At 36.6% G+C, this 12,181-nt stretch overlaps 1 protein-coding gene across 5 annotated transcripts in view; it reads right to left on the minus strand.

Annotated features, from left to right (window-relative positions):
• The window catches only part of LOC149154957 (AUGMIN subunit 3-like), a 690,355-nt gene that overhangs the window by 260,785 nt on the left and 417,389 nt on the right, over positions 1–12,181 (minus strand). For 4 of the 5 annotated variants that reach the window (XM_089441744.1, XM_089441743.1, XM_089441742.1 and 1 more), the window contains 2 exons: positions 258–353; positions 4–141 (listed from right to left, as the gene is read on the minus strand). The exons of the other annotated variant lie outside the window; for it this stretch is intronic. In XM_089441744.1, the coding sequence (XP_089297870.1) occupies positions 13–141; positions 258–353 (225 nt within the window). In that variant the 3' untranslated portion in view covers positions 4–12. The remainder of the gene's footprint in view (positions 1–3; positions 142–257; positions 354–12,181) is intronic. 5 annotated transcript variants of the gene reach the window in all.

Here is a 12,181-nt window from a genome sequence, read left to right on the forward strand (position 1 = left end):
TACCCAAAACATCTAGGCTTGCAGTGCTTTAACCCTTGCAGTCAACTCTCTAACTTGGTTTCTAAGGCGATCAGGATTACAGAAGAAGTCCACAAAGACTTGTCTCTCTCGCCCCACTTCATGTGGATGATGTTTTACAATCTGCAGAACATGAAAACCAGGTCCATCTATCGTAAATAATTTGAAACATCAGTTACCAATTGAAAATAATGTATTCTTACAAATAATATATACTAATTACATGCCAATGGAATTACCTCTGCCTTTTCACGATGCTCACGTGTGACTTCTTCAATAGCAGCTGAAAGTTGAGAGTTGATCTTCTCCATCTCGGCAAGCTCTTTCATGAGAGGCTAACAATTTATATCAAGTCCATAGAATGTGGGGTTAGCTTGTACCTAACTAGCTTATTGCAGATAATTTTTTTTTGACTAAAAAAATACAAAAAAAAGTGACTATTAAAGATGAAATTGTACACCACAATGGACATAGAGTACAGACAACAAACTAGACTTCAGATCTAAAAACTTCTGTAACAGGCTTCTGCCTATTAATCTTTTGACTGCATTTTTTCCAATGCATTCAAACTTCCACAGATAGCTACATCAGATAGCAAATCCACTTTGTTTTTCCTTCAGTTCAAAAAAATTATAATTTTTGCTTTTCTCATCCAGTTGGAATATTTTAGGTGCAGAATTCTCAGATTCAAGTTCGAATCTTTATTATTTCTGAAGCCATCACAGTGGTTATTCTTTCATGTGTACAGCTAAAGACACAGATATAAGCCTTATCTTTACTATGGTAGTTTGACTCTTCACTCAATCACCAACACTTTCACTCAATAAAACCAGCATAGATCGATGTTAACCCAGATCTATCAAGCGACCAGAGGGATCAAATCTCTTGAGGTGGAAATGTCTTTTAAAGTGCAAAACGTGGGCAGGGGTAGGTAATATATTACCTCATAGGAAAAAAAGAAATTTCTTACTCTTGGGGTTTGGATTCAGCCTCAAGCAATCAAGCAGAAACCTATATCCTTTATCAAGCCCTACTCCAAGCACTATCATTAAAAGTCACCAAGTTAACTATAATAGGAGACTCTTCTCTCCTCATCTCTTATTTACAAAAAATTCTCCTCCATGGTAATTTGAAATTGAAGATTGTCCTTGCAAGAATAAGAAGTTTGCTTCATAAATTTGAACAATATGAAGCCTTTGATATTCTAAGACATAACAACACAAACACTGACTTGTTGGCCAATCATAGAGTTCGATTAGCAAAAGCGGACTTGGTGGTTAATAACAGTAAAAATAAATGTTTGATTTCTTAAAGAACTGGAATATCATCATGCACAAAAGCACAAGGGTCCTTCCGAAATATGAAAACAAGTGGAGTAATCAGTGATCTACGTGGAGGTTCCTCTGAGGTCCCCAACCTCAACAAAACAGTAGAAGAGTAGAATGGCCAAGAGAATAATAAATACTTATCAGCAGCAGAACACAGAAAATAGATTGGTACCCAATAAAATGTAAATTTTCTTTTTTAAGGATGTTACTAGAAGCTTTATACTTATAGACCACTAGATAATTCTGAACTGTATAGAGAACAACATTCCTGATTTCGGCTATTGTGGTCTGTTTCTATGGCTCATTATGCTCTTTGATGTACAGATGAGGTATTGTGCACGGCTTATGGAGATTTCTAATACTAAAATTTTCATTTAAAATTAAAAACAAGAAGAATAAATATTTCACTTAACATGCATATTGAAATATTTCATTTATAGCTCACAATGAAATTTCTTTTGTTCTTAATATTTTCTAAATACCACATATCAACTCCATATCAAGAACAGAATAAATTAGACATCTCCCTCACAATGGAAAGAAAAAACATATGATTTTTTTTAATTCAAGTAATTTATCTTTCTTTATATAAACCTGATATAAACTTATGTTACTTAATATGAACATTGAAAGATTTTATTTATGACTAACACTAAAATATATTTTTGTTAATAATATATGATTTTAAATACCACATGTCAACTGAACACAATAAATATTGAAATATTTTATTTATAACCCACAATGAATTCTTTTTTTGTTATTAATATTTTCTAAATGCCACATATCTACTCCATATCAAGAATTGAATAAATTACACCTCTTTCATATTGGACTATAATATCAAAATTATTTTTAAACGCCTCATGTCAAATCCATATTGCGTAGGGAAGGAATTACACATCTCCCTTGTACTAAAAACTAGAAAGCATTGACGAAATTACAAATTTTTTACTTTAATTACTTTCTCTACGTAAAATTAAGGTGAAATTGAATATTTATGACAAACATCGAAAGATTTTTTTGTTATTACTATTTTTCAGTTTGTTAATGCAAGTATTATTTTATTATTTTTAAATGTAACATTATGGGACAACATCTCCCTAACACTTTTATTACTTTTTACTTATTATTATTATTTTTAATTAGACTGCCATTATTTATTATTATTATTTGAACTAAAACTTCACTACAACATCTCCCACACACTGGGCTATAGAGCGCCTCTCGATGCAATGAAACCAATTTATCTCTTAATGCATACTTCTTTCCCTATTAATTTTATATGTGACAAGATTAACCAATGTTTTAAAAGTTAGACATGGATTCAAAATTAGAATTGGTTGAGGGCCAACTGAGACTTAGATTGACTCAAGCCAATCTAATTTCAATGACTTGGTTTACTAAAATATACATAGAATACTTAAATTTTAATGAAAAAAATAAATTTTAAAGATTTCAAACAATGATTCCAAAAAATTATTAAAACTTTGAAAGCATTTTTTTGGTAAGTTGGACTATGTTTGCATCGCTGAATGAAAACGAAGCATTACAAGTTGTACTTGAGTTTGCATTTACCTAAATAGCTAGAATATAAAAGAGAATAGTATCTAGTTGCAAGGCTATCTTGCTTGTAAATTCTCCTAAGTAACAAATACATTATAGACAAGACCATAGTTAACCATAAGGAGTGTCCAATTGGGTGGGCGCTGGAGCCCAATCATCATCTTTGTTGTTGTGGAAGTCCAAGTTCGCCAATTTCTTAACTAACATTGGAACTTTGTTATCCAACTTGTTGACCTGTTGTTGCAAGGCATTAGTGCAAAAATGTTATATACCTAGGGGGGATAATATGGGGTACCAAGGGAGGTACCCAAGGTAATAATGTAATAATGGGATGGGCCATAGTAATAAATAAGGTGGTTAACCCATGTCATGTAAGGGACCACAATTAGTTAATAATAATGTAATGGGCCCATGGTATTAGTTGATGGTATGAGGAAACCATGGTAATGATGCATGGTATTGTATGTATGAAGCCTATATAAGGGCTAGAGACTCCACATGAAGATGAAGAGAAGTATTCTTGTATGAACAGGCATATGGCTTGTGGAGTTTCTCCTTCCTTAAGGAGTGAATGTATGGTGTTACCCTACCATAAGGGTTTTGATCAATAAAGCAACATTTCTATCTATGTCTATCTTATTGTTTCTCGGTATATTTGCATTATCTTGTATTCTCATATCAGATCTATAGTATTTCTGGGTTAGATATACACCAAGTGGTATCAGAGCACTTTCTTGGGCACAAAAGTGGAGATTTTTTTTTTATTTTTGCAGGGTTTCGGGGGCGGCGACTTTGCAGGTCAGATCTGTACATTTTGGTGCAAGATCTGTAAAACATAATTACAGATCTGGATTCTTTGTGCAAAAATAGTCGAATTCAAAAAAAAAATCAGTTGAATCGGAGTCCGGATGAAGGAGATATCGCTGATTTAAAAATCAGTGGGGTTGCAGACAATTTTCAGGACAGCGAGTTTGCGGCGCAGATCTAGACGTCCTGGTGAAAGATCTACAAAATCTAATTGTAGATCTAAATTGTTTGAGAAAAATTACCCAATTTCAAAAAAACAATCAGTCGAATCGGAGTCCGGATGAGAGAGATATCGCTGATTTAAAATCAGCTCTTTTTTGCAGAAATTTTGGTGATGGCGAGAAAGTTGCAGAGCAGATCTGGAATTCTAGTGCCCGAATCAAAATTTCTATCACATGGGCAGATGCAGAATGATGGTTCCATTTCTAAAAACAGGTCATAATAAGGATTCTGAGCAATATTGACGAAACTGTGACAATTTCAATTTTTCGCCAATATTTTTGTGATGGCGGGTCTAGATCGCTTTGAACAGGAAGAATCTTTTTTGCATCGTCTCGTTTGGCTCCGACAGACTGGTACAGTGGAGGAATATATTACCGCTTTTGAAGCCTTAGTCTTCCGCACTAGGGGTCTCACAGATCCATTCTTCATGGAATGTTTTATCAACGGTCTTAAAGAAGTCATCAAAGCTCAAGTTCTACTTCACCACCCTCCCACGTGGAAGGAGGCTTGCCAGTTAGCTCGTCGGGTCACATTGCCTAGCAAAGATTTTATTTTTACAGAAAAGAAGGAAACTATGGAACCTAAAGGGTTATTTCCTACTGGTATATCCTTATTGCAGATTCATGGATTGATTCAGAAAGAGAATATCATTGTTTCTATCAATCCTAGTTGTCAACATAATTTTATCAGTGTTAATTTGGCACAAAAATTGCAAGTCCCAGTAAAACAAATTGAACATACACAGGTTGATGATAAGGATGTTCAAATCTATAAGGATTTGAAGCTTTCTATAGATAAGTATGTGTTTCATGGTGATTTTTATGCTTCAGATATGAATAACATGGATGTTGTTTTGGGATACCCTTGGATGGAATTAGTGGGTACTACCAATATTAATGTGCAAAAGAAATTCCTGAAGCTCTGGTATAAAAAGAAGAAAATTACATTACAAGATATTTCCATTAACAAGCAGGTAGAGTCCAAGGAGGCTGAAGCAGAAGATGTTCAAGGGACTGACACGTCAGATGATGAGCCTTTGATGATCAACAATCAAACACAAACAGAGGCTACAGGTGATGATACATCAGAGGAGGGCTCAGTAGTTGAAGTCATATTGAAAAAGAAGACACCACAACAGGCACCACAGCAGGGTGAAGTCAAGCAAAAGCCATCGTGGGTTAAAACTTCAACATATCATCACCCACATCACCCCGCAAGACAACCATCATGGAAACCAAGTAGTCACATGATGGATAGAAAGGAGAGACAAACCACCCACAACACATCAACACAGAAGAGCTGCCACGGTCAACTTCCATCTCAAGCGAGCGAAGCACCAGCAAGATCGAGGGTTCACCTTTCTCTTGGATGGTTAGATGCACGTGCATGGTATCAGTGGACTACTCTTTTGAGTAGATCTTATTATTTGTGTTCTTCCCATGTTTCGGGGACGAAACATGCTTAGGGGGGTGGAATGTTATATACCTAGGGGGGATAATATGGGGTACCAAGGGAGGTACCCAAGGTAATAATGTAATAATGGGATGGGCCATAGTAATAAATAAGGTGGTTAACCCATGTCATGTAAGGGACCACAATTAGTTAATAATAATGTAATGTGCCCATGGTATTAGTTGATGGTATGAGGAAACCATGGTAATGATGCATGGTATTGTATGTATGAAGCCTATATAAGGGCTAGAGACTCCATATGAAGATGAAGAGAAGTAGTCTTGTATGAACAAGCATATGGCTTGTGGAGTGCTCTCCTTCCTTAAGGAGTGAATGTATGGTGTTGCCCTACCATAAGGGTTTGATAATAAAGAAGCATTTCTATCTATTTCAATCTTATTGTTTATGTTATATACCTAGGGGGGATAATATGGGGTACCAACGGAGATACCCAAGGTAATAATGTAATAATGGGATGGGCCATAGTAATAAATAAGGTGGTTAACCCATGTCATGTAAGGGACCACAATTAGTTAATAATAATGCAATGTGCCCATGGTATTAGTTGATGGTATGAGGAAACCATGGTAATGATGCATGGTATTGTATGTATGAAGTCTATATAAGGGCTAGAGACTCCATATGAAGATGAAGAGAAGTAGTCTTGTATGAACAGACATATGGCTTGTGGAGTGCTCTCCTTCCTTAAGGAGTGAATGTATGGTGTTGCCCTACCCTAAGGGTTTGATAATAAAGAAGCTTTTCTATCTATTTCTCTCTTATTGTTTCTGGGTTTATTTCCATTATCATATGTTTCTGGGTTAGATCTACAACAATTGGTATCAAAGCTACAACAATTGGTATCAGAGCTCTTTCTTGGGCAAACCGTGGAGAATTTTTTTTTTCATTTTTGCAGGGTTTCTCGGGTGGCGAATTTGCAGATCAGATCTGTACGTTTTGGTGCAAGATCTGTAGAATCTAATTGTAGATCTGTATTCCTTGTGAAAAAATACCCAACTTAAAAAAAAAAATCAGTCGAATCAGAGTCCGGATGAAGGAGATATCGCTGATTTAAAAATCAGTGGGGTTGCAGACAATTTTCAGGACAGCGAGTTTGCGCGCAGATCTAGACGTCCTGGTACAAGATCTACAAAATCTAATTGCAGATCTGGATTCTTTGGGAAAAAATACCCAACTTCAAAAAAAAAATCAGTCGAATCGGAGTCCGGATGAGGGAGATATCGCTGATTTAAAATCAGCTCTTTTTGCAGAAATTTTGGGTGACGGCTGGAGAGTAGCAGCGCAGATCTGGAATTCTAGTGCCTGGATCAAGATTTCTATCACATGGGAAGATGCAGAATGATTGTTCCATTTCCAAAAACAGGTTATAATAGAGATTCTGAGCAATATTGACGAAATTGTGACATTTTCAAATTTTCGCCAAGTTAGTGAATTTTTCTCAAACCCTCTTCATGGAAAAGTTTACAGGAAAAGATGATGGCCCTACTATTGAAGAATTCATGCAAAGAATAAAGTCTAAAAATGGAATATGTTGGAAATTTTCAGTATGGTTTCATTTGGCAGACGAGGCTGACAGATGGTTTTCATCACTTGACTACCGGTAGATGCTCAAACTTTCAGACGCAGAATTTGAAAAAGTATTTTTGGACCAATGGTCTCGGGCTAGAAAACAAGATAAGGAGAAACATGTGGGTCTAATTCCTACTGGTATATCCTTATTGCAGGTTCATGGATTGATTCAGATAGAGAAGATCATTGTTTCTATCAATCCTAGTTGTAAACATAATCTTATCAGTGTTAATTTGGCAAAAAAGCTGCAAGTCCCAGCAAAACAAATTCAAAATACACAGGTGAATGATAAGGATGTTCAAATCTATAAGGATTTGAAGCTTTCTATGGATAAGTATGTGTTTCATGGTGATTTCTATGCTTCAGAGATGGATAATATCGATGTTGTTTTGGGATATCCTTGGATGGAATCTGTGGGTACTATCAATATTAATGTGCAGAAGAAATTCTTGAAGCTATGGTATAAAAAGAAGAAAATTACATTACAGGATATTTCCATCCATAAACAGGTAGAGTCCACGGAGGTTGACGCACAAGATGTTACAGGGACTGACATATCAGATGATGAGCAGTTGATGGTCGACAATCAAACACAAACAGAGGTTGAAGCAGAAAAGGTTACAGGTGCTGATACATCTGAGGACGGTTCAGTGGTTGAAGTCATATTGAAAAAGAAGACACCACAACAGGCACCAAAGCAAGGTGAAGTAAAGAAAAAGCCATCGTGGGTTAAAACTTCAACATATTATCACCCACATCACCCAGCAAGACAACAATCAAGATGGCAACCAATTAGCCACATGGACAACAAACCCCGTAGGACAGATCGAGAGGAACAAAGATCCACCTACTACACATCCACACAGAAGAGCTACCGCAGTCAACTTCCATCTCAAGCGAGCGAGGCACCAGCGAGATCGAGGGTTCACCTTTCTCTTGGATGGCTAGATGCACGTGCATGGTATCAGTGGACTACTCTTTTGAGTAGATCTTATTATTTATGTTCTTCCCATGTTTCGGGGACGAAACATGCTTAGGGGGGTGGAATGTTATGTACCTAGGGGGGGTAATATGGGGTACCAAGGGAGGTACCCAAGGTAATAATGTAATAATGGGATGGGCCATAGTAATAAATAAGGTGGTTAACCCATGTCATGTAAGGGACCACAAGTAGTTAATAATAATGTAATGGGCCCATGGTATTAGTTGATGGTATGAGGAAACCATGGTAATGATGCATGGTATTGTATGTATGAAGCCTATATAAGGGCTAGAGACTCCACATGAAGATGAAGAGAAGTATTCTTGTATGAACAGGCATATGGCTTGTGGAGTGTTCTCCTTCCTTAAGGAGTGAATGTATGGTGTTGCCCTACCATAAGGGTTTTGATCAATAAAGCAACATTTCTATCTATGTCTATCTTATTGTTTCTCGGTATATTTGCATTATCTTGTATTCTCATATCAGATCTATAGTATTTCTGGGTTAGATATGCAACAAAAAAATATTTCCTATTGCTTCATTTCTTTCAACCAAAACTTTTCCCATTATGGTTTTTATTTGCCAATACAAATCCATTGTTTGCATGTATTGTGTTTGTCTGGGGTAGGTGTTTCCTAAGTCAGGAACCCACTGCCCAACATTCTCCTCCACCTTTGTCTAATAGAAATCTATGTTTTCAACCCATGCCTCATTCTACAACATCTATCTTTTCTTGAGTAGAGCAAGTGGTAAACTCCCAATAGTGGCTAGCATAGGCCCTCCGCATTGGCCTAGGCTCAGGTTCGAGGTAACCCACGCTTATCGCAATCTCGACCAAAGTGAGTGTCCTTAGCAAGGCATTATAAAACACAAGGAATAGGATATGAGAGAGTCAAAGGAACAAAATGCCAGGATAGAGAGGAGTTGACAACAAACAATACTTAATAGAAACTAAAAATGGACAGGAAGGGGATACATCAAAAGATCAAAGACAAGTATTTGAAGGAGAGTTGTTGAACTGGAGAGAGGAAACAAGAGATGAACATTTGTAGACTTGGAGGAAAAAGCAAGGGAAGAGGTTGTCAAGGAGGTCATAGAACCCTCCAAAGTTGCAAATAAAAAGATGGAAATAGTGGAAAATCCAAAGGAACACAAGGCTACTCACTTGGAGTAAGCTCCACGATAAGAGGTCGAAGTTGATTGCAGAGTCTCTGGACACTTCATACCATGAGTAATTCAGGGCCTCCATTCTTAATAATGTTGTAGTGCAACCACTCCAAGTGAGATGATTTTCCTACGTAGGGTGAATCATAATGATAACAAAAGTGTGCCTAAAATGATTGGCCTTATTATCGACTAACAACTTCATTGCACACATGTAATTAAACTATTCCAATTGTCTCCAAGCCATGAGCGGTGGAGGTGGAGTAATCGACGTATGGGGGTTCATGGCTTGACAACCTTATAGTGTTAAATTGTCTAACCTCAGAACTTGACAAATTATTTCTGCTGAAAATTAAATATAATACAACTCATAGAAAAAAATGTTCACACTAAGATCTTTAATTCACTAAATAAAAAATTATAGCAAAAAAAAATGAAACAATTTATACTGACATATAGAAAAATCTGTTTTGCACTTCAAATAAGCTCCTCATTAAAAATAATATCAAATCTTACAAGAGCACTCTACTAGGAAAACGGGTCACAGAAAAGAAAAAAAATTACAAGCTATAGCGAATATTTTGAAATTCATTGGCCACTTGTACAACCCACCAGAAACTCTTGAAACACCCCCTCAACCTGCTAGTTGCTCAACCTATGCGACACGTGTAGTGAATGGCTTGGTTGTAACTCGTGTAGCCTTCCTGATCTTCCCACGACATGTGTGACTCTCTTGGCTACTCTCATGCAGTTTGGGCCCCCCCCTCACCTATGTGCAACCTCCCACATCTAGCTGCTTGTGCGTTGTTGTTGTAGATCTGTTGTACGACTTGCATGGGGCTCATTCTTTTGTTGTGGATTTCTCTCGACGTCCTAGATGAAATTCCTTTATCACCCAATCAATTGAGATCTCCTTGAGCAATTCTCCATTGTGTCTCAATTACTTAGTGTGTCTTTCTCCTTCACCTAGCCTTGCTTTTATAATCTTCAAATATTGATCGAATCAATTAACCGGTGATGAGTATGTCTTCAAAACCCTAAATTCTCAATGAGATTGACAGATCAGATTAAGTTCTAATCAACGAGAAAGATTAATCACTTTGATAATTCTTCTAATTAAAATGAATTTACTAAAAAAATACTTTCGACAACTTCTACATGTCTTGACACTTAAACTTGTGCAGAAGTACCTATCAGAGCTACAAACATCAACTTTAAAAGAAAGAATTATGAATAAATAAGACAAATGACAAGCAATGTTCCAACATCGTTTATGCTGGGGTCCACATCATTAGTATCATACTTCGCCTCTTGTCTAGCCTTTGCTTCTACCTCAATCCTCTAGGGACATTTATGAAAACCACCCTATTTTGATGAAAATACTTAATCTAAGCCTTATAATATGGTATAAAAAGCTTAACATGCCTAATCAATGATTTTGGTTTGAGTGAAGGTACGTTTTTGTTAAGGCCATCATAGAGGATTTCAACAATCAATATCACCAACATCAAGGTACATAAATGGCTTGGTGCTCTTGACTAAATGCCAATCCCATACCCTCATGTGTGATAGAATCCAATAAAAATGTTACAATCCTACTGATTCTAAATTCCTAAAAATTGTTAAGTCTACTGATTTTTGAATGGGCTACAAAATTCTACTTTCTCCATATGAAGTTAGATGAGGTTAGAACCACTCTCAAACATCCTGAAACAACTAATAGTAATATTAAAATTTTACGTAAAATTTGACATAGAAAGGAAAAGATAAAAGAAATGTGGAGTTTAACATTATCATTATCATTAATGGGTGTGATAATTTGGATTTATTTTTTCAACATCTTAACAATCAATCCAGCTCCATTAAATTTACATTGGAGCCAGAAGTTAATGGTAGCTTGTCTTTCCTTGATGTCCTTATCTCTAAGAAAGATGATAGCTCATTCTCTCGCCAAGTCTTGCATAAGAAGACTCACATATAACAATATCTTCATGCCAACTCCCATCATTATCCTACTAAAAAACTGGAAGTTCTCAACACTCTTGTTACTCGTGCTTTAAGGGTTTCTTACGAAAGTCACTTAGATAATGAGAAAACCCATCTCCTCAAAGGTTTCAAAGACAATGGCTACAATAAGCACCGAGGTCTCATAGCATTAACCAAAGAGAGCCTTGGCTCTAGGAGAAAGAAAGACCCCTTAGATCTGATTTTTGGTGTTCATCTTTCCTTTATCCAAATGACCACCGACAGGATTGCTCAGATCCTGAAGAAGCACAAAACCAATTCCACCTTTAGTCCCCTAAACACTATTCAAAGTTCCCTAAAATCCACCAAAGACTCGGTGGACCCTAAAGGTATTAAATGTGTTTATATGATCACATATTCTTGTGGGACCTCCTACATTGGAGAAACTAGCTGCTCAATTAATCAAAGGATTCATGAGCATGCAATAGACATCAAACATTGTAGAACTCGTTCCTCAGCTTTGGCATAACATGCAAAAAAAATGAAACACCATATATGTCTAGAAGAAGCCAAGGTCACTGCAAAGATTGATCACTTCCATTACCGAAAGTTTAAGGTGTTGATGTTGTTGGATCTCGCCAACATTGTAAGGGGATCTTCCTGATTGGAAGTCCCAATTAGACCTCACACTGTTTGGTGTAGAAGTCCCATCTAGTCATATGCTTCGCCCACCGTTGGAAAGGTTTCAAAGATATGCCTTGGTTATGATTACGCACAAGATAATGCAACACCTCTTTGGGGCAACAAGTATGTGAGCTTTGTGAGACACCTAATGTAAGGTGCACGAGGGAACATCCACAACTGGTAAAAGGAAAATGAGCCTTCGGTTAGAAAAATAGTAGTACTATCCTAAAGGGGGACCCGAGAAGGAAGAGAAAGACTTGTTGATTACCAACAGATTAGTCCACATAATACACAACAATCATTAAAGCATAACGACACTCATTCAATAACAACTATAGCTAAGCAACGAATTAGTTCATTCACTTAGTATGTAATTAAAACAACATATATCATAAATATAACA

Source organism: Pinus tabuliformis, chromosome 9, assembly GCF_031772625.1.
Source record: "Pinus tabuliformis cultivar Carrire ecotype Pingquan chromosome 9, CPIR1, whole genome shotgun sequence".
NCBI classification, from domain to species: domain Eukaryota; kingdom Viridiplantae; phylum Streptophyta; class Pinopsida; order Pinales; family Pinaceae; genus Pinus; species Pinus tabuliformis.